The sequence below is a fragment of the Ixodes scapularis genome, unplaced genomic scaffold (genome assembly GCF_016920785.2).
Source record: "Ixodes scapularis isolate PalLabHiFi unplaced genomic scaffold, ASM1692078v2 PGA_scaffold4__175_contigs__length_147842914, whole genome shotgun sequence".
NCBI lineage: Eukaryota > Metazoa > Arthropoda > Arachnida > Ixodida > Ixodidae > Ixodes > Ixodes scapularis.
Genome location: NW_024609879.1, coordinates 99,779,060 through 99,800,281, shown reverse-complemented (window position 1 = coordinate 99,800,281; position 21,222 = coordinate 99,779,060). Strand labels below are relative to the sequence as shown.

Here is a 21,222-nt window from a genome sequence, read left to right as displayed (position 1 = left end):
TCCTCAATAATCACGCGTAAGTCCCTAATTGCAGTTGCGTCCGGGCTACACGACATCTCCTGGATGGACACATAACGTTCTTCGTCACTTAATGAAAGAGTATCGGTAGCTTTACGATAGTCGGCTATTGATACTTTCTTGGTATTCGACTATGAGCAATTTCACGATAGTCGTTATAGTATGATATCGATAGTATTATTGATTGTACTATTAATTTTACCATAAAAAAACTATCGATAGTTTTTTTTTTTTCACTAGCCATTGTTAAATTTGGCTTTTACTATAGATATGATTGACAGTAATATCGATACTTTTGCACCACTACTTCGAGCACTTGCCACTCCGCTCGTGCGCTGGCTTCGGCAGTGCTTTCTTTCACACAGTTGTAGCCAAAAAGCTGATTTTAGACTCTAAAAAAAAATCTGGTCGTAAAAGGACTCTTAAAGGTTCTTCGGCTTGTCCATATTTTGCACGCCTCAAAGTTCTTTTAAGTATCCCCTAAGAGGGTTCTTTGTAAAGGAAAAAAAAACTATAGCGGTTCTTTTAAGCTTCTTTTTTTATGCGAAAGAGTTCTTCATTGCCCATGTTGCGTTTCTAGTGCGCCAGGGGGCGATAGTGCTTGAGGCGAAACCGTTCTTCACAATGTGAAAGAGTTCTTGGGTCGCCAAAGACTTTTGGAGAACGGACTTTTTTTTAGAGTGTAGCAAGCCGGCCTAGATCACGTGACATCAATTTACCCGCTAAATTTATCAAGAATTGCATGGACAAAATAACGGATGGACAAAATTTTGAAATTAGGGGGTTCCGTTGGAAAGCGCCTCATGCCTTAAAACATTTAACTGCAGTTACCTCACGGCTTTAATGACACTCGAATGAATGTTCCCTTTGCAGGCGGGGCTTCCCCCGACCGCTGAGTCGAGGACCCCGATGAAGAGCATGCTGGGAACCGGAGCCTGGTTCTCTCGCTGGGCGTCGCGCAGGGAGCCCACGAGCAGTCCGGCCCGCCTCCTGGCCGGGCAGGGGACGCTGGCAAGGGACGCCGACGGTCGGGACACGCAAGCGGATACCGAGCCGTCCAGCCCGGACGCCGACGAAAGCTCCACCTGGCCGCCGACCCGGGAAGAACCCGTACGGACATGCGGCCCGTTTTCTTGGCGTAGAATATTTTGTTTCTTCTTTTCTGTGGGGGATTATGAAAAGAAATGGAACGTCACGAATCATATGCAACGTCACAATTGTGCGTGTAGCACGTCTTGGACTGTTGTGCTTAGCGTTCTGCCCATGTATCGGTAGTGGTACTGAAGTGGTTGTGGCAATGTTGCAGGAACCGGTGTCTCCTGCTGTCGGATATCACGTGGGATGTTGGAGGTTGGTAATAGAAGGTCCAGCAGAAAGCACGAGCGAATACGAGTTTGACTGTTGACACAGCTTTCAAACTCCTGACTTCTACGGCTTCCATCGACTGGCCAACACGGAGAGCGACCTGCGGCAGAACAGGCGTCTGTTGCGACCTCCTGTGCTGCTGTGCCACCGCCAGAATGGCGGTAGGCAACAGCGAGTCTCTTTTTTGACGTCATCAGGCCGAAATTGAGGCACCAGAAATGAAGACGCGATCCGCCGATACACACAACAGTAGGAGACGTGTTCAAGGCACAGTAGTGGACCGGAGTGTGAACCATTGCAGAAAAGGGCTTCTGGTCAATACCTCTGTGAGCGTTCGTGCGTATGGCGCGTGCATTGTTCACTCTCCAAAGAGACGAGCATGCACGTGCTGAGCTGTGGATTTGCAAACAGACCTCCCTCCACCGCCTCACTCTCCCGCGCCTTTCTTGCAGGAGCCCCAGGAGCCCGAGCGCGGCTCGGTGTGGCAGAGCCTCCGGCGCAACGCGCAGGCCAAGTGCCTGCTGCTCACGCTGCTCATGGCGGCCTGCCTCGGGGCCGTGGCCTGGTGCCGGCTGTCCGAGGTGAAACGCTTCGTCATCAACTACCACACGATCCCGATGCGCAGCGAGACCCGCGTGAGCCCTTGCGACGACGGCTACGTCTACGTGCCCCTCGCCCTGCTCTCCATGCTCTACCTCGTGTACCTGGTCGAGTGCTGGCACTGCAGCACGCGTCTGCAGCTCGCCTACAGGTGCGCTCGTCTGTACACCCGCTGCAACCCCCTCCCCCCCCCTCCCCGCTTTTAATGTGAAAGCATTAATTAACTGTCCCATAAAGCGAGCCGACGTCCTCAGCTTCGAAGCCGCGTCAAACGACACCTAAACTTCTTTCTCTATGTGGAGGTGAAGCCGCGATCTGATGGCTCCCAGTTATGAAACCATACGAAAAGCCTAGCCAAACGGCACTTAGCTACCCCGTTCTAAATGGAGTGCAGTGAAGCCGAAATCTGATGGATTTCGGCTTCTGTCCCATTGGCAGGCGCGCGTCATGGTTTCATGGAACGAGGCTCCCATTGGCAACTGCGCGTCAGTTTCAAGGAGGGCCACCCCATGGCGCTGCCTGCTCGCGCCGGCAGCGCACCAACGCAAGGAATCGGCTGGCAGCTCGGGAAGACCGCCAGCGTGCGGGAAAAGACTCGGCCGTGTCGCCGCTCTAGAGAGCGGCGACACGGCGAATGTCAGCGCAGCGCGGCCACTTTATAAGGCCGCGCGCAAGAACGACATTCATGCTTTCGCATTAACAGCTCATAAAAAGTGCTGAGGTATACATCGAGCCTTTTTTTTTTCTGTCTGAGGTACTATAGGCAACAATATGAAAGGAAACAGACTTCCTTGCTTTTGGACGTACTTACAATTTTTTGAACACGTTGTTGTCCCGAGTAGGGCTAGAATGGAAAGTTAAGATCCCAAGCTACACACTGTTTGACAGGTTGAAGTGTAACGAAGGTTCTGGAAACCGTGGAACTGGAAAGAAGAACCATTAACTGTTCCCTTTCATACTGTTGCCGGTATAAAGAAATAAAAATAATACAGTAGCCTCCTTTTTTCAGCGTGCAGCCTTGAAAGAAAGGTCACACAGGAAAAGAAATATCCACGCAGCTAGCAAATGTCTACGTGTTAATTTTTATTATTATTTTATTTGGAGAAACTGAAAATGTCATTCATTCATTCAATATTTTATTCATTTTAAGTTCCGAAGAATATAATTTTATTTTTGATGGTCGACATGGGCACATCTGCTGGGACTTGATGCATGGTACCGGTGAGCTCGTTCTTTGTATAGAATTACGGATTTAAATAAGTGGGGACATTAGACTCACTTGAAATGGCTCAATAATAATAAAAAAGGTTTGTGGGAAAACAAGTGAATCTACCATATGCAAGATTGAAAAACGAAGGCGGTGGAATAAAAAAACAAAAAAAACAGGAGGGGGAAGAGCCCGGATGATCATGAAGCCTTATTATGCTACTAATTGTAGAATTTTGTTCATCGTAAAACTAAATCTGCGAGAAAAATATATCCGCGCCATGATCCCATTAAGACGTTTGATGCAAGTTAGTTCACTATTCTCAGGATTACACTTTCTGAATCTGCAATGATTTATGGCGAATTCCACCGGTCGTTTTGAAGCGCGCCGGGTTCGACTTTCCTGGAGCGAGCCTATTTCACTGGGCGATCGGAATCGAGACCAACGTGTTTACTGGTCGTTTTGGATTCGCTCTCGCTCCAGATCTCGATCTGGATCCGAGAAAAGTCGCTCCCACGATTTCGGCGGATTCAACCGGATGCCATCCGGGCCAGCCCTCGGCGCACACACGTGACTTCCTTTCTCGTGGGGCATCGCGCCTGATCTCGCCCATCTCCCCTCAGAAGAAGAAGAAGCACGTCGCGGGCTGGGCTCCTAGATTGTCTCGACATCAGAAGAATTCGTAATGGCCGCTTGCTTACCCCTTGGCTCGACAGCCGGTTCGTTTTCCAGGAAGGAGAAGAGAAGGTATTTGCCGCTCTATGGACATTCCGGCAATCTTTGCTAGAAGCGCCTGAGCCATTCCTGCCGCTCGTGCGTCGAACACGTGTTAGAACCGCGATTGCGAAAACGTCTTCGAAACGACCGCGGCGGCCGCGGAAAGGGGATTCCCGGGCAGTTGAATGACGGGAAGGCATCCGCCGACCCCGAGCAGCGGTCATGTTCCACTGGGGATCCGTAGGCGGCGCGACCCCGTTCGGATCGTATGCTCCAGTCCGGATCTGGTCAACTGATCCCGACGCGCTCCAAAACGCCCGTGGAATTCGCTATTAGTATATTATATGACATTGGTTGTTGCAAAGATGGCGGCTCCTGGAGCGGGCAGGAAACGCATGGTATACGGCGCGTTGCAGGGCGACACCCCGACCTGTGCGCAGGGTGGACGCCAGCGCCGTCTATGATCTGGTGGAGCAGATGCGGGAGGCACAGCCCATCATCTGGTGGAAGGCCGTCTGCTATCACTACGTGAGACGCACCAGGCTGGTACGTCCATATAGATCCTTCTGTACACACGGGCCTCTATGTGCGTGTGTGTGCGCGTGCGTGTGTTCGTGTGTGCGTGTATGTGCGTGTGTTCGTGTGTGTGTTTTGTTGCCGATCTTGAAATCTTTACAGACGTTTGGGCATCGAGACTGCGTACACACGGTTGCCCGAGTGGTGCGACTGTAGTCGCACAACTCGGGCAACCGCACCAAAAGGTGGACTGTAGTCGGTGACTGGTGAAGAACTCCGCCTCCAACCCACGCTCGTTGCTTTCCGCCGAGTTCTGGATGCATGTGCGGGGAAACGTTATCAAAAGCTGCAAGCTCGCGCTGGTTCTTGCAATCGGTTATAGATTATTCCATTAATCGCATTCTACCAGCTGCCATCTTTGTCTACCATGGGCTGTGGACTGAGGTCTGAGCATGCTGAGTAACTCTTTTCTGTAAAGTACACCAGACGCCGCCCATGCGCCGACAGCCCAATGACTCCGCATGTTTGCCTGAGTGCGCCATAGTCACTTCCTAAGAAACGCAGCGCTTGTTATATTTACATTCCATGCTTGGTGATTTGTCCTTGGTTCCTGTCTGCTAATCTCAACGGAGCGATAATAAGATGCTCTCCACGCCCTTCCCAGGCTATCACTGGCTATGCAAATGACTGCCTCTGTGTTTTTTGTACACGTTATGACACCATCGTTTTCACCAGAATCCTCACGTCACGGCAGAATGCGTGGCCCCTGTGACGTCCAGGGGCTATCGGGTTTGAATCTGCGTCATTATAGAGCAGGTAATTAAGGCCCCTTATCGAATATAACGCACTGCCAAGATAGTAGGCTATTCCCCGCTGCTTCCCGCACTGCACCAGACGGTTCCCAAGATCCTGAGGGAGCTATGCAAGATGGCGGGACGAGGCGGGACAAAAGGACCGGAACACGACAGCAAGCGGCGATGTCCCCGTCCCGCCTTGTCCCATTGCCTTGCATAGCCTCTCTGACTGCCTTCATACAATGCCACCTATAAAAAACAAGGGGAAGATGCCACCTATAAAAAACAAGGCCTTCGTTAACAAGGCCTTCGCCCTTGTTTTTTAGACATTAGTGGATCCACGCAGCGACATCCACCTTGCGTGAACCTCGTCGACAGAGCATCTTGCAGCATCTCACAACGAGCGCGACGTGAGCACGCGGTGACGCCAAGATGGACGCGCCTGCCGCGTCGTCTGCTTCGACGCGTTTGCCCCTCGGGTCGGGTCGGGATCCGCTAACGATACCGTCATGCGCTGACCTTGTTTTATAGGCGGTATCAAAACATCCCGGGCTCTCCGTTAACGGGATCTAATATCCGCTTCCGGCCCGTCAACCTCGTTCTGATGAGGTGGAGGGAGGTTATTGGATGAGTCCGGGGACCGGGCCATTAGATTTCCTGCGGGGTGAGATTGGAGGAGGGGGATTGGGTCCCTAGGTCGAGTTTTCTTTGCTTTAGGACCGTTCGGCTTTCTCGTTATGGCACTTCGTTGGGTCAGATGCGATAGATCGGTCGCCATGGCGACACCTTTATGTTGAAGGACACCTACTGGACTATCATTCAAGATTACGGATGATATGAGGATGGAGGTACAATGACGCATCTGTGAACCTGGCGTTTCTAAAAGTGAGGTGTACTATACACACCTATCTTTGACCTCCGTTTAAAAACGAGACGTGGAGCGCATTTGGGGCAAACCATGCGTGAAGATTCAATATAATTGTGCTGCAGGCTAGTCGACAGGCTGCAAGACCTGGTTAGGTTATTGAAAAACGAAGCTGACGAATACCCGTTAATTGAAGAATCTTCTCCGCTGAGCATCGAACGAAGGCATTGTTTTTTAAGAACCCTACCATCCGCGGCTAAGTTAAAGGCAGAAGGGTAACAATACCAAGTGATACATGCTCATACTGCCCGGCATTGTTTATACCACGGAGTTCTATTGGATAGGAAAAATGTGAGGAGGAACTTGCAAAAGGATCCAGTGTAAAGCTTCATGTGGATCGGCAACGCGACCTTTCATAAAGTTTACCAAAAGCGAAGCCCAAGTGAAATCTCCCTGAGATTCGTCGTTAAGAGTGAGCAGCGACCATCAAATTATCACACCTCGATGCATTAGAAAACACATGAGTTGAGTCTGGCCAATACCAACTAGAAGACAAGGCCTGTGGATGACGTTATCATTAGTGGATCCTTGATTCGCGCCCAGCGGCAAACACGCCGAAGTTCATCGTCAGTGGCTCCCTTCCTTAAAACGGTGAACTTTGATGCCACCCTTTATCACAACTTACCCTTGTGATCCCCGATTTACTATAAGTCGATGGCAAGGTATGCGAGATGCGTCGGGTGACCGATACTGACGCTGTTATAATTGGGTCCTTGGTACAGGTGACCAGGTACCGGAACGGTGACCCTTACACGACGACGCAGATCTACTACGATCGGGTGAACACGCACGCCGCTGGTTCTTGCTTTGTGTACACCGACTGCGGCGTCCGCGACATCTCCAAGCGGCTCACGGGTCTCGAGAACCACCCTGCCACCAAGATACGCTTCAGCAAGGCGAGTACCCTTGGACCTCTACAGACTCGACACGCCCATTGGAAATTGTATAACTATCGAGGAATGAGAACTTTCAGCGTAAAAACTAATTCCGATTAATCTTATTTTATACTCAAGCCAATAAACCAGAGGGTTTACAGTTAATCGAGGGAAGTTCAGACATGTAAATACAGATAAGGCATCTGCTTTATTTAGCTTCGAATACTGATTGTTATGCAGGTAATGGGTAAAACTGCAAAAAAAAAAAGCAGTGTGGCACCCCAATTGACAATACTTATACACATTACTATGTATTTTTCAAACACAATAAGCCAAGCAATTGAGTAGTCGGCTGATGTCAAAAATTACTCACTGTATGACTCAGTTAAATGAATCAATCAAAGAACACGATGAAAGGAACATTAAAATGCCGCGGTCCTTTTTTTCTTTTTTTTCTTTCTTTCGCGTGATGAGAGTTATATGGTTTTGGTGCCAGTAGCGATTACTGCCAGCATAACGCTCTACATAGTTTGCCTGCCCTATCGAGACAGCACTGTTTGTACTACAAAGTTATATTTCGGCACAGTCTTCGCACAAGGTGTCTGCAACCTTTGCTATACTGCATAGTTAATAGTGCTGACTGTTCTGTAGTAAATTGCGTACAAGCGAGAGCATCTGTGCCCACACGATCCTTTGGCGCAGCAGGTATACGCTAAAAACGTGGTTTCGCAAGGACTGAAAATGTCTCTGAAAATAATGTAGGTATACATTTCTCAGCGACACTGCTCTGGAGTTACTTCAAGATAAAGAGTCACTCCAGAGCATAACAGATCCCCACGTGTTACCTCCCCGAAAGCAAATCCTTCTGTTTCTGTAAATATTTCACTGCAAAGCTGATAAAGCTCGCATTTTCGTATGGAATCTCCAGAATTATGGTTAAGTCTTAGGCAGCCATTTCGCAGATGGTCTTAATTCGACTAGCCTTGGCAACACGTATGTGCTGTGTGCCCATTGCAGTCCTAATTGAAAACTGACGATTATTTCAGTAAATAACTTGTAGGGGTGTGGGAATATCGCTTCGAATAAAGCGCATTGTCATCGCAACATCCAACTTTGTAAGGAAAGACGGCATGCAGTGGCGCTCCAGTGCGCTGTAAAAGCTATAGAGAATGTTCAAGTTCATTGCCCTTAAATATATTCCTAGCCAGCGGCGTAAACTTTCCATTTTCCCAGGGGGAAGGGGGGGGGGGGGCAGATTGAGAAGTTCTTTGGGGGGGGGGGGGGGGTGTGCTTCTCCACGCAATTTTTTTTACACCGGCAATCATCTGCAGTTTATTTCAGGGGGTACATTTTACAGCGTATGTACATCGCCATGTGTCCGTCGCTGTGTGTCAATGTCAACCACCGTGCAAGCGTAGCCGTGTGTTTCTCGCCGGTACCACGGCGCTCGCGCCGGCGAGCACAAAACTAAAAAAAAACATGCTTGTGCCATCTGCGAAGTTGGGGAGGGGGGGGGGGGGGGGTACAACCCAGGCCCCCGTACTTCTGAAGCTGTAATTCACGTAAACAGCGTCTTGGTAAGGATCATAGCCCGGGGGGGGGGGGGGGGGGGGGGGGGGGGGGGGGCTCGGCTCGATGCACCCCGTAGTCTACGCCTGTTTTCCTAGCAATGTATTACATGAGAGGATTTGCGAATAAAAAGAAAGACTGAAACACTTTTGCAATGTACTAAGAAAGTTCACAAATATATACAGGGTGAAACAAGGAGACGCCAAGCTCTTTAAATCGACGGGAAAATTCGGTTTCTTGACCTATCGCGCTACGACTTTGTGCAGCGCTGCTCACAGATGGCGCATTTTTTTGGTAAAATTTGCAAAGAGCGAACTTACCTGAGGAAAAAGTAAAGAAAGAAAAAGGATTAGCTCCTATGGAAACGCAGCGAAGCCACCGGTCTTCAAACAAGACGGCGCCGTTTCGCACGGGACACAAGAGGTCGCGCAACAAACGCCGCCAACGAACGAGCATACGGCGCCGAGAGCAGGCCTTTCTAGCAGACGATCTTTTCGACTCAAAAGCGGCGCGCGTTCCGCAGGCGGCGACAGTCGCAGAAACAAAAAAGACAGGCGCGGTAACAGCAAGGAACTGCAGTTCCTTGTCTGCTAAAGGGCCGGCTCTCGGCGTCGTCTGCTCGTTCGTTGGCGGCAGTTGGCGTCGCGACCGCTTGCGCCATCTCTTGTCTCGCGTGCGACCCGTGGGCCGCAGGCGGCCCACGACTCGCTGGGGCACGGCCTGCAGGCAACCCGGCCTATAAGTCCCGGTTTCCAAGTCTCAAGCGCTAGGAATGGCATTCGCCGTAGTGATCTCATATTCTCGATTCACTTTCGCTATAAAACTATAGCTCTGCTCTTTTAACGTATTCACATAGTTTATAGTTATCTGTGTACATTTGCCCTTTGTTTCGTTTTAGTTTTTGTTTCCCAGCTTTTTGTAATGTACAACAATTCCGCTACTGGGCTGCAAGCGCCATGAGCTATTCGTTTAATGACGCATCTCGGTCGTATGAGCTATCGATCAGCAGGAGCGACCGCCAAATATGAAGCTACAAGCTCTGGAATGTCGCCTTTAAAGAGTATCACCATTAAAGGCCTGTATTTGTTCAGTGTTGCAATAAAAATTGTCAGGAGAGCAAGAACTGCCAAATTAATTTATTGTATTTAGAGGCTTGTTAAGATTGGTTAATTCCTCAGTGATTTGAGCAACGGGAACGACAGCGTAGTTGTTCTCTTGCCCTATAAAAAATTGCGAGCATGTTGGCGAGGCGGTGTCTTTTTCATTCTTGCTATCACATCAGGTCAGGGCTCGAAGTAGTCATATAAACAAATCAAATCTAGGGATGTCGCCGGCAAGACTGTGAGTTTACAAAAAGCATAGAGCACAAGGTCTCTTCTCTTTCGAAATCTTTTGAACCCCCTCCTTTGTCTTGCGTTGGCCCTCGACCTTTTCAGTGTGTGCTATGTGGCCCCCACAGTCAAATGAGTTTGAGACCACTGCACTATAGAATTTTGATTATGAATCAATCTCGATGTGTGGTTGAGACAGGTTCAAAGACACTCACACTCACAGATTATGACTTCAGCTGTATAAGGCACAGGGTTTCGTTGATATTCTTCGGCAAGAGCGACTTCCTTTGATTGTTCAGTGTTCAGGCTGAACTAAACGGACATTCGCACAGCGCTGAAGTGGCCGGGATACGCGTAACGCTCTGCATTTGTCCGGAGCTACAAATCTTTTCCCTACAGTTTACTTTAGGTTAAATTCGTACCTAAACGTTTGCCCTTCACGCAGGTGTTCTCCTTCAGGTCTTCGTGGTGAAACCATTTATTTTTATTTCCTTCTGGTTCGTCAAACTTTTTACCGAATAACCGGTTAAAAAAATTAACTGCGATTAAAGCATTAATCGATTAATTGTTAGGTTAATCGATCAATTGCCCAGCCCTAGTTCGCACGTAAATATGAACTATGTTATGCAGGCGGAAGAAAACTAGACATTGAGATTCGTAGTACTTAATAAAGACTACTAGAACAAAGCCATAGAAAAAGAATAAAAAAGCTGAGTTAAGCATTCCTAGCGAAATGCAGAAAGATCACAATCGGTAGCAACTTTGTCAGAGAGAATTCCAGTTTGTAAAATAGTGTGCAAGAGCTAAGAACTTAGTGCGACCGAATATTGATTCACTCTTTTTGGAGTGATCATGACGCAGGGAAATGTATGAGGGAGGCTGGCACTGGGTGTGCATGAACGATGACATTTTATAATAGAACTTGGAAAAGAGAGAAATACGAGACAGTTGGCGACGGACATCGAGGGAAGTTAGTTTGGAAAGAGCTTTAAGGTGGGACACTCTACTTTCGAAAGAATAGTGTCGATAAATTAAACGAGCGACTCTGTTTTGAGCTGCCTAGCTGTCTATTGATTAGGTAACACTGATGATTTGCACGTATTGTACTTGCATACTCTAGTTTCGATCGGACGAGAACTTTGTATGCTGTAATATTCACAGCCTGTCATGCTTGGTAAAAGTACATTTGAAGAGCCAAAAGCTCTAGATGATTTTTTTAAACTCTAGTATTCCATTGCGCATTCCAGGATAGGTCGTCAGTAAAAGTAATACCGATGTACTTGTAAGAGGGGACCGGTGAAATTGCAAGAGTTGACAGAATATGAAGGGACGTACGTTTTTGTGTGATTAGAGGAGACAGCCTTGTTGTTTTTTTTTGTTGTTGTTTTTTTGTGATATTAATGTACTTTTGCCATGTTAGACACCTTTCGACCAAATGTTTATGTCTCGCTGGAGAACTTGGGAATCATTGGGGTGAGAAATGCGGCGGTGTATAACGCAATCAGCGACAAATAGTCAAACGAATGACGAAATTATAGGGGCTAAGTCATTAATGGAGATGAGGAAAAAGTAGGGGCCCCAGTACACTTCCCTGTAATACACTGGATTTTACTTACATTAAATGAGATGGAGGTAGGGTTTATATACACAGATTGCTCGCGATAAGTAATGAAGGACGAAATCCATCTTACAACGTTTTTGTCTGTGTTTAGTAAGGAAAGTTTTAAAAGTGATCTTCGACGAGGGACAGTATCAAAGGCCTCAGCGAAATCGATGAAAATTGCGTCAGTGGTACAGGAGGCATTAAAGCTGTCATGCAAGTCAGCCACAAATTCAAATAACTGCGTTTTGCATAAAAGGCTTTTTGTTTTGTTTTGTTTTTTTACGGAAACCGTGCTGGTGGAGAGAGAAACGGTTCTTATCATTAATATAGTTTATGACTTGAGAGTATATGACGTTTTCAAGTATTTTACGGGGAATATTTGTACGAAGTGTCTAGCGTTACGTCCCACGTAACCCAAGTTACGTCCAAATCTCCGCCTTCCCTAGGTTCACGGGGGAGAGGGAGGAGGGCGGGGGGAAGGGTTAGGTATACGCGTTTCAGTGCTCCTTCCGGGCATAACGCTAGCCACAGCGATACTTGTAAGCGAGATCGGTCCACAGTTGAATGGATTATTTCGATCGCATGATTTAAAAATGAATATAAATTTGGAAGATTTCTAAACATCTGGTATTTCTGATAATTCTAACGAGGCTCGAAAAATGCGGCATAAAAGAAAGGCGATTTTATCTTCGGTTAGCTTCAGTAATTGTGTATAAACCGGATATCGGCCATCGTCGATAGCGTTATTGGTCGCATGGGCTTCCGAGAGCGTGGACAGCAAGAAGGATTGCAATGCGGGAAGGCGTAACTGAAGAACGGCAGACGGGAGGGCATTTGGCGTCACGCTGCTGGGATTACCGTGTGCGAAATTGATATAATCAGCCGAGGGAAGAAAACGATGTAATCAGTAATGCAGCGCTATTCGATTCGAACCAATGTTCGCACACCCCTACAGTTTTGTTTTTCGAGGGCAGCGCCATGTTGAATGTCATCTAGAGCCTTCTATGGTGCGTCCTGTCATGCGGCCATGCTGGTTTTGGTGCAGGACCTGACCTTGGGGCGCAACAGTAGGCTGTGCGACCGGTTAGAGCAATCTGTGCTTGCACTTGACTATACGACCGACTGAGGCAATCGGGTTTTAAGCGTTTCATGACGGTTTACGAACAGCTCCGCAGAAGCGCAGCCGGTCGTATAAGCCGACAAAGAAGGCTTTGAAATCAGTCTTGTCTTAATCGGTCGTAGTCAAACGTAAGTGTGTGAACGGAACTTTATATGCTGTCGTGTGCCGCGGTTCGCGTGTTGATACAATTTTATATTAATGTTTACAGTAGCAACCACTGTGAAAAATTTTTCCCCGTGATTATGGCCTCCACCGCATTGTCAGGGTAGAATCAGCAGTCGCAGCGAACGAAAAAAAAAAAAAAAAACACACACACACATTTATTTGCATGGTAAAGAGTTTATAATCTTGTAAAAGGCGCTGACGCATAAAAGCTTGGCAGCTGCGCTCGGCTTGATGGCTCCCGCGCACGAGAGCTCTTGAAATATTATTTCAGGCATTCGGTTGTTATTCGTAAAATACATATTCGAGCAATGGTGCCTCCGTTATCGGGTACTCGTTAAAAAACCAAATCTAGAAGAAGAAAAAAACTGCGAAAAGGAAATAAATTAAGAGAACACGGAAAGTCTTGAGCAAAACATGCATCCAGCAGTCTTATCCGGCTGTTTCCTTTGCTATTTCCCTCATTTGCCCTAACCAAAAAGCGCGCGGCTGCCCTCTCCCACTTGAGTCTCTTGCCCTCTTTCAGTAAATTTCTCGGGTACTTAGAAGTCCTCCACACCAAACTTCTTCAAAAAAACTCGGCGAATCAGTCCGTGACCTTAACTCCCTAAACCATTTACTAAGCGCTTTTTTTTTTTTAGTATTTGAAACGTGCACGTGCGCCATCCTAATTAGAATTTAGAAGGAATGCTTTTAGTGCATGGGATTAGGCTATTTGGTTATTCATGCTTTGGATAAACTGTGCTACGAAGGATTACAAATACGGACAGTGAGACAAGAAAGACAACGTGACACACAGAAACAGGCACAAGTGTATACCGTCTGTGCCTCTTTCTAAATGTCATGTTGTCTTGCTTGTCCTAGTGTGGTTATTCCTAATCCTTCGCAACGCAGAACGCCTTTTCCGAAGCACCTGACTTGGGTAATCCTTCGCAGCACCACAATGAGCGGAAAGAAGTGCGCTCAAAGGCGTTTCCTACCCCGCCTAGCCCTGCCAGATTTCGGTGCGATGGTTAAGTAAAATTTTACATAATTCTGAGCGATCATAAAAACTTTTCGTGATTTGCACAAGCCTATCGTATTTTTCTGTACCTGAGCCTGAGCTCTTAGTTTCAATATTGAGGAAGCGACGCTAACATTCGACGCTATGTTGGCGCAGGTTTCTAACATTTTGGTGAAATGTAGCAGGGTGTGGCACAAGGCACTTCGATGCAGCTTGGAGCAAATTAATCAGCATTCCCATCTTTGTATGTGTTTGTGTATATTTGGTTGCATCTTTAGTTAATGCGTGTTCCTGCATCGTCAAGCTTTAAACTTGCAATGAAACAAAGTAAAGCGACGGAGGCACGCTCGCCGTATCGACCAGATGGAGCATCCCGAGTGGCGTTGCCAGAATAACGGGAGATTTTGCCAGACTTGGCCAAGTCCCTCATCATTCTGGCAACAGCAATGGGAGACTCCACCAGATTTGGTGGAATCCTCACATGTTTCTACGTACATAATTGTATGGCACAATCTGAAAACTAAATATATTTCAAGAGGGGTCAAAATATTTGTCCTTTTCTCTTTGGTGTCTTTGCCGAATAAGCACGAGCGTGTTTCAGATTGTTGATAATCTCTGACTGTTGCCTCGCCTACGCAGGGCTTCGCCTTCGCCAACATAGAAGCGGCGCGGTCGTTTGAGCGCCAGCGTTCCGACTTCTTCCGAGACAACGAACGCTTCGACGAGTACATGGAGATGCGAGAGGGCCTGGACTTAGTAAGCGCCGACTTCCAGGAGTACGTCGTGGCCTTCGCGGACCGACTCCCTTGGTATGTGTCCCACTCGGTCTTCTGGCTCTTCTCGGCCCTGTTGCTGTCCTGGCCGCTCCGACTGCTCGTGGACTGCCGCACCGCCCACGTCCACTACCAAGTCACCAAGCTCTTCGGCGAGCCCCCAGAGACCACCGCGCCCACGCAGAGTGTAGAGCTGTCCAGGCGCAGCACGGCGGACAGCGCAGAACTGGAACAGTCCATTACGGACAACTTCACTTTGGCACCCAGCTACTCGCAGGCCGTGCTCATGGACAATGCGCTGAGAAGTGACCCCAACGGAAACATACCGATCCCGAGCCGTCGCCATCGGAGCTCGTGGACAGGTCCCGGTACGTCACAGGTGATGTACCTCGTGCCGCCGTTGTACCCCGATGACGTGCCCGTCCAGAGGCGGTGTCCGGACGCGGGTCCGCCCAGCTACGAAGAAGTGGTGCCGGACGCTGCGGGAGACGCAACCGCGTTGGGATTCCCAAGGTTCCTGTTGCCCTTCACGATGCGGAGGTCTATGACGGAGAGGAACTTGGCGAGGACGCCCGACGGGCCTCCTTCCAGTGAGACCCAGTTATGACGTAGGCGCGCGTTGTCGAAGCACGGCGATGTTTGAATGCGTCCCTTGCGAGAAAGTTCCGGCTGCTGCTACTTGTAGCTTTCCGGGTTACTGGGTCGCTGCTGGCGACGCCCTCTGGGGAAATGATGGAGTGGTCGCCCAACCCGTCATTAAGCTGCTGATGGCGAAGTTTCCGGAATATCGTTCAGGGAGCTGTTTGGACCTGCCCTTGGATGCCCCTGCTTGGAAAAGATGTCGCTGAAATAGCAGCTGTCAACAAACCTTGGAGTTTTCGTAATATGGAAAAACCGCGAGGCGAGATCTGCTCGGACGTTCTGGGCCACAGGGTTTTCCTGACTTCGGGCAGAATCTCCATCTGACTCTGAAGCAATTTCAGACGAGTTATGTCTGAATATTTTACCCGAATTGATTCGGAGTCTCTATTTATTTAGCGTTTACTCAAAGAATGTTACGCTTCTTTTTTTTTTTTGCCAAAGTTGTACATGGCTTTTAGTGCAGGAGGGCAATAGACTTTGGTAGGCTTTTTACGCAGCGATACTGAAGGCGCATTTGCCGTTACTCTGTCACAGGGGTGATAATGATTCGATCATGCGTATGTCCACTCCGCAGGGAACAAACACCGTCTTCTCGTTCACAACTGTCTGAGAGAAATGTGCTACCCGAGCGATCTGTCGGACTCGTTACGACCGCAGCCTGCACTGCACAGTGTGATTGAAATGGGCCTCTGTGTTGTGACATGTGCTAGCTCGGGTGGTATATGGAAAACAAACTGTGCACTTAACATTTCGCTCAATGACGCGTTCTTAGGGTCGTCGGGACTGAGCACTTTGGCCACAGGATGCGAGAAAGAGCTAGAGTTTAACTACCGTTCCAATAACATAGAAATTCTCTGATAAAGGCCAAGACTAGCCTCTTGGATACGTCGTGCCCCATGAAAGCTTTCCGCCTTCGGTTAATAAAAGAAGAAAAAGCCGCTGACTAAGGAACAACCGAGAGATGTTCCTCTTCTATTTAATCGTACCTCACCATTCAGTTGCATATCCGGTGACACTTTTATTGACCTATTCAACGTTAATTTTTAGGGTGATATCTCAACACATGGCTCAAAAAGCATGAAGGCTCGCATCAATCCTTAAAGGGCCCCTCCGGAGCTTTCTGCGATCGTCCGTTTATGTTGTTATATTGTGTAGTAGGTCCAAGTTAATATGTATACAAAGTTTGAGATTACAAAACCGTTTATTAAGCAGATGGCAGAAGAAATATATCGGGACTATTTTCTCTTGGAAGACAATCCCCCATTCCCTGCCCATCGCTCAAACTTGACCAATGGAAATGCTGCATCTCGCGGTGAATGCGAACGTTATTATTACAACTTTTTTTAAGCTTGTTGTAAATTAGAGCTTGAGAAAAACGTAAACCGATTGTGGTGCGGGAAACATAGTCCGTAATTATCGCTCCAAAACCAGCGAACTGTGTTTTCTCCCCGCAAGCTTGTTGCTAGGGGGTGATGCGTCGGCGCGTCGGCTCGTCTGCTTCCCGGGGCGTCTGCAGGCGTGCGTTTGGGGGACACATGTTCCTTCTTCCCGTGGATCCCGACTCCGAAGCCAGCTTTGCGATCCTTCAACGTCAACGAGTCAAACGTTTCCTTGTCATCTGTGGAATGCGACTGCGTATTGCAGTAGCAGCGCGACGGTGCGGTGCGACGAACGACGACTGCCGAGCACGAAGTCCGGGTTCCTTGAAGACGGACCGCGCGTGTTCGAGAGATTCCTCCGCGGGTCGGCGGTCGGCCGCGTTGGTGACGCGCAGTGACGCCGGAATCCTTCGCTTGCTATTGGTTGGCGCGTAAAGAGATGCCCCTCCCGTTTTCCGGGGTCATCTCAGAAAGGGGGGCGTGCCGAAGACTTTGATAGCAATTTTAGTAGGGAAATCCGCCGCGCATGACCGTAATTTTATGATTTTTAGGATCCTTAGGGCCCATAGATTGAGTTACCGCCATAAATAGACCATCGCAGAACGCTCCGGAAGGCCCCTTTAAACAAACTTTAGGCTTGTCTTGATGATGTTTCATAACCACAAAGACACACAAATTATGTTGCGAACGATCTGGACACATATACTGTGCGTTTTTTATGCCACTCGACGTTAAGGTGGCACGTGAAATCGCGGTGTCACGTGACAGCCTGACAGCAAGGTCATATGGCATCGCTGATATGACTTTGACCTATATGTCGGTCGAACAAAACTCGAGAGTAACCTTCGAGCGTTATCATAACTTTAACTTTAACAAAGGATTTGTTAAAAAAAAAGAAAATACTCATAAAAAAACTAACCCGAACCTTTAAACTTCTTGAAGTATTCGTTGAACTGCTTTCTACAAGTTTGCCTCTTATTTGTTCGAACTCAAGAACACGAAGCGCGCGCTCATTCGAGATGTTCGCTGTGAACAAAAAGGCAACATATAGGACCCCGTTTTCTGGGAACCTTTTGCGCATCTAACAGTATATTCCGAGAGGTATTTATTTTTCTCGCAGAGTTGCGTAGCACTCGTTCCAAGACTCCGCATCACCTTGCGACGGACCGCACAGGACGCTACGACTCATCAGACCCAATCCGATGCCGTGTGAGTGTCATGTGACCTAGGTGTAGGACACAGCGGCGTTCAGGCGCGTAGTCTCGCGGTGGGTTCACAGGGTTGCATTGGCTGGGCTGGCTCATGGCGTTCGCTGCGCACACTCGTAAGGTTAACTGAAGTATAGCGTATTTTCTTCGTGTAAAGGCGAGCTGGACGAGCTTCGATCCCTGACAGCTCTTGAAGGAATGCAGCCCTTCGGGGGACCTTGTTGACTTTGCGCGGCATTTCGTCCTCTATTATATTCTTTTTTGGTTATTTTTTCCGGCCAAGGTCACGCAAGGAGCTGTTGGAAGCCACAGGGTATCCGTGATAGAATCGCCGGCTCTCGCTTTCGGTCACTCCGAGCCTGGGTGTGAGATTGAACTCTTCCCGATGTCCGCGACTAGCGACTCCCCACAAACGTAATTCTCGCGGATGTTAAGAGGCGGCACTTCGGTCGACCGATATGTTTATGGAACACATATTATTAACGTAACGGAAGCACGAAACGGTTCAAAGCCAACCAAGAAATTGAAGCTTTTTGTTATTGTTGTTTTGAAAGATACAGCACTAGCAGAGTGTGTGTCTTGAGCCGCGACTGCTGACATTTCCGCTGCCACGTTCGTCCGTCGACCGCAATTGCATAAAAGTGGCACTATGTCGTCTCGTGATTATGTCTCACAGGTAAAGCGTTTGGCCGATATGTAACATTCTGAACCCACCCTCGAAATTATTTTTAACAGCGAGCCAGGTTTCTTCGGCTACGAACGAAACGACTTGGCACTCCATGTCTAGTGCCCAGGACTGACAGCAAAACAGAAAACGCTTAACCAGGCATTGGGCCCAGCAACACACATCAAGTACGTCCCCCTAGTTGTCGCTCCATTTAAGATGCAACGCCTTGTCCTAAAAGTTCACGCTCCCACCAATGAACGGTCTATAAGGGACCGCATATATAGACGCCTGCAAGTACAGCTTCTAGGCGCCGCCCTCTCGTTGCTGGCGTTGCCACGGTTGCCAGACTGGCGCCAAAACAAAACATTTTCTAACCGCGGCCGCCAGACTAGGTTTAAAGTCTGGCCGCTCGCGAACGTCTATACAGTATCATTCATTTGCACCGCGTACCATGACTTTGCTTTAAGGCTCCGTCTTGTGGACGGTCACCGAAACAGGAGAGGTCAGTAGGGCTTCAGCAACTCAGCGACTGCCGCAGCAACAATTCAGCAATACGCTCAGCAACCGCCGTCCCTCGCATCCCTATCCGTAGGCCGAAACGTATTGCTGCACGTGTCTACGGAGTGCAGTTCCAATAAAATCCTGCCAACTTCGATAGTGAGGAATCTGGATGCGCGGTGCTTCTTCCTTGCAATGAAGGAAATTTTCTTCGTGGGCCTGTTGGTACAGGTAGTGTATATCATTAGCGCTGGATGGGTATACGCCGAAAAACGCCGCTATAAAATATATACATGGCGAAAAGGGCTGTGTCTGTCGGGAAAACCTAGAAACACCGAATTTAAGTTTCGACTTTGGATATTCAGTTGCGCTTCTTTTATGTAAAAACCTATGTGGAGTAGCCGGCACTATGAAATCGGTGCCAACATCTCCATCGGTTTTCATGCAGGGAAAAAGAAACTTGACAATTTCACTCCTGCCCAGTGCCTAGTCTCATGGCAACACGGATGCCACTGAAAACGTCTCAAAACATTTATTGTCAAAATTTCGCTGCGGTACAATGGCAAACAAGCAGAACTCAGATTACAGAAAGTGAAGTTCGCCTTGCAAGATACATTTTTTTTTAACTTTAGTATTAACAATTGTCCATAAAAGTGTTTGTTCGTGAGCAAAGCGTACTTCGGAAAAATTAATATTAATAATATATCAAAACTATAATATCAATAACCCAAAAATATTTTTTTTTGTATGCGTTCTTTACCCTATGGGAAAGAGTCAGGCCATTGACAACTTCCGAATTCGCACAACTATTTCGAATTGATCCTGAAACTTTGCTTTCATTTCGACAAAAATTCCTGCGGTGCATACAACCGAAAAGCACAAATTTACCTTATTTTTCTTTGAACATAAAAAAAAGCTATCAGTTGCCACAAATGAAAGGGTGTACTATACTAAAACCTTCAAAACAATCGGACAGATTCAGGCCTGAAGAGGAATATTGCTGCCTTTTCATATTTACGCTGTCATGACTTATAATTATTGCCGATAAAAATTAAGCTCTCTCGGTTACGAGATGCTTCCAACTAAACGCGTTACTGATAGTGCTTAGTCACACTTGATCACTTCTTTGTTGTTCTTGCTTGGTCCCTCCTACACCATCTCGCGAACATCGGAGAACAAAAGTGATTGCAGAAATTATGTTGTGACGTTAATTGTTTTTGCATCCAACAAAGGAAATTAATTTCTCAGCGTCGTACGCGTGTACGCAGTGTGCAGGGTGTCGATGTATCGAATTCACGGTCCCTCTGCGCTGAGTCAACGACAACATTCCCCCAATCACAAGCGCTAAAGCGAATACTTCCCATATTTTTGTAGGCCTATATATAGAAGCGGGTAGATACTACTTAATACATAGTAGAAACTCTACACTCCTCCTTCCAGCCTATAGATATTAGCATTTATGAGTCACATGCGCCATGGGAATCATCTGATTGGCTCCCGACTTGTCAAAGGATCCACAAGCAAGGTTGCGCGCCTCGCGCGCTTTGCAGCTTTCCGCCCACTGCCTCCTTCTTTTTATTTTTGTTTTCAGTTTCTTTTAATTGCCTCGACATAGGCCAGCAGCACCTGACCCCTAGCTCCTCACCAATCATCCAAAGTGAGTGCGCGTCTGGATTCCGTCTCGATCGAATGACGTCGCTTCGGTCGTGGCCCGTTGGCGTGCCGCGTTTCTGCCAGATGTGCGACGTCACGCCTGAGTGAACAGGCCTCGTGTTATCCGGGAAGTGTTTGGTTAACCTGACTCTGAAAGAGATAGTCGTACCTTGCACCAAAATGTCGCTTTTTTAATTTTATTTTTTCGCCGATATGCTCGAGTTAAAATTAACTTCCTAGCTAAAGTCAGTCAGCAGGTAAGTGGTCTTTCCATTCACGCCTCAACAGTAGTACCCGTTATTTTATAATTTCGCTAGGATTTGAGGTGTTTCTAACGGGCAAAATACGGTGGTTGTTTTAGCCACCGTGTCGGAACAAAACAGTCCGTACCATAGTTGCGCGTAATTTTTACGCCAGGTGATTTTGTTTTCCGGCAGGTTCGTCTGCACAATTCTTACGCACACCACCGGCGCCCATTCGGCCTGAGACAGTCACAACCTCGATTATATCAAGGACGGAGGCTTTATTTTAATTGAGAAACAAAACAAAGGCGAGGCGACATTTAGTATGTTCCCCGAAGCTATATGGCCGCGTACG

The 21,222-nt window shown here is 47.9% G+C and overlaps 1 protein-coding gene across 1 annotated transcript; it reads left to right on the top strand.

The window, feature by feature from the left end:
- Positions 1-1,192: 1,192 nt before the first annotated feature.
- Positions 1,193-15,185, top strand: LOC120836313 (transmembrane protein 151B). The gene is made up of 5 exons (XM_040212540.1): positions 1,193-1,237; positions 1,836-2,134; positions 4,348-4,453; positions 6,865-7,038; positions 14,445-15,185. The coding sequence occupies exons 1-5, from the start codon at positions 1,193-1,195 to the stop codon at positions 15,183-15,185; spliced, it is 1,365 nt and encodes a 454-aa protein (XP_040068474.1).
- The last annotated feature ends 6,037 nt before the right edge of the window (positions 15,186-21,222 follow it).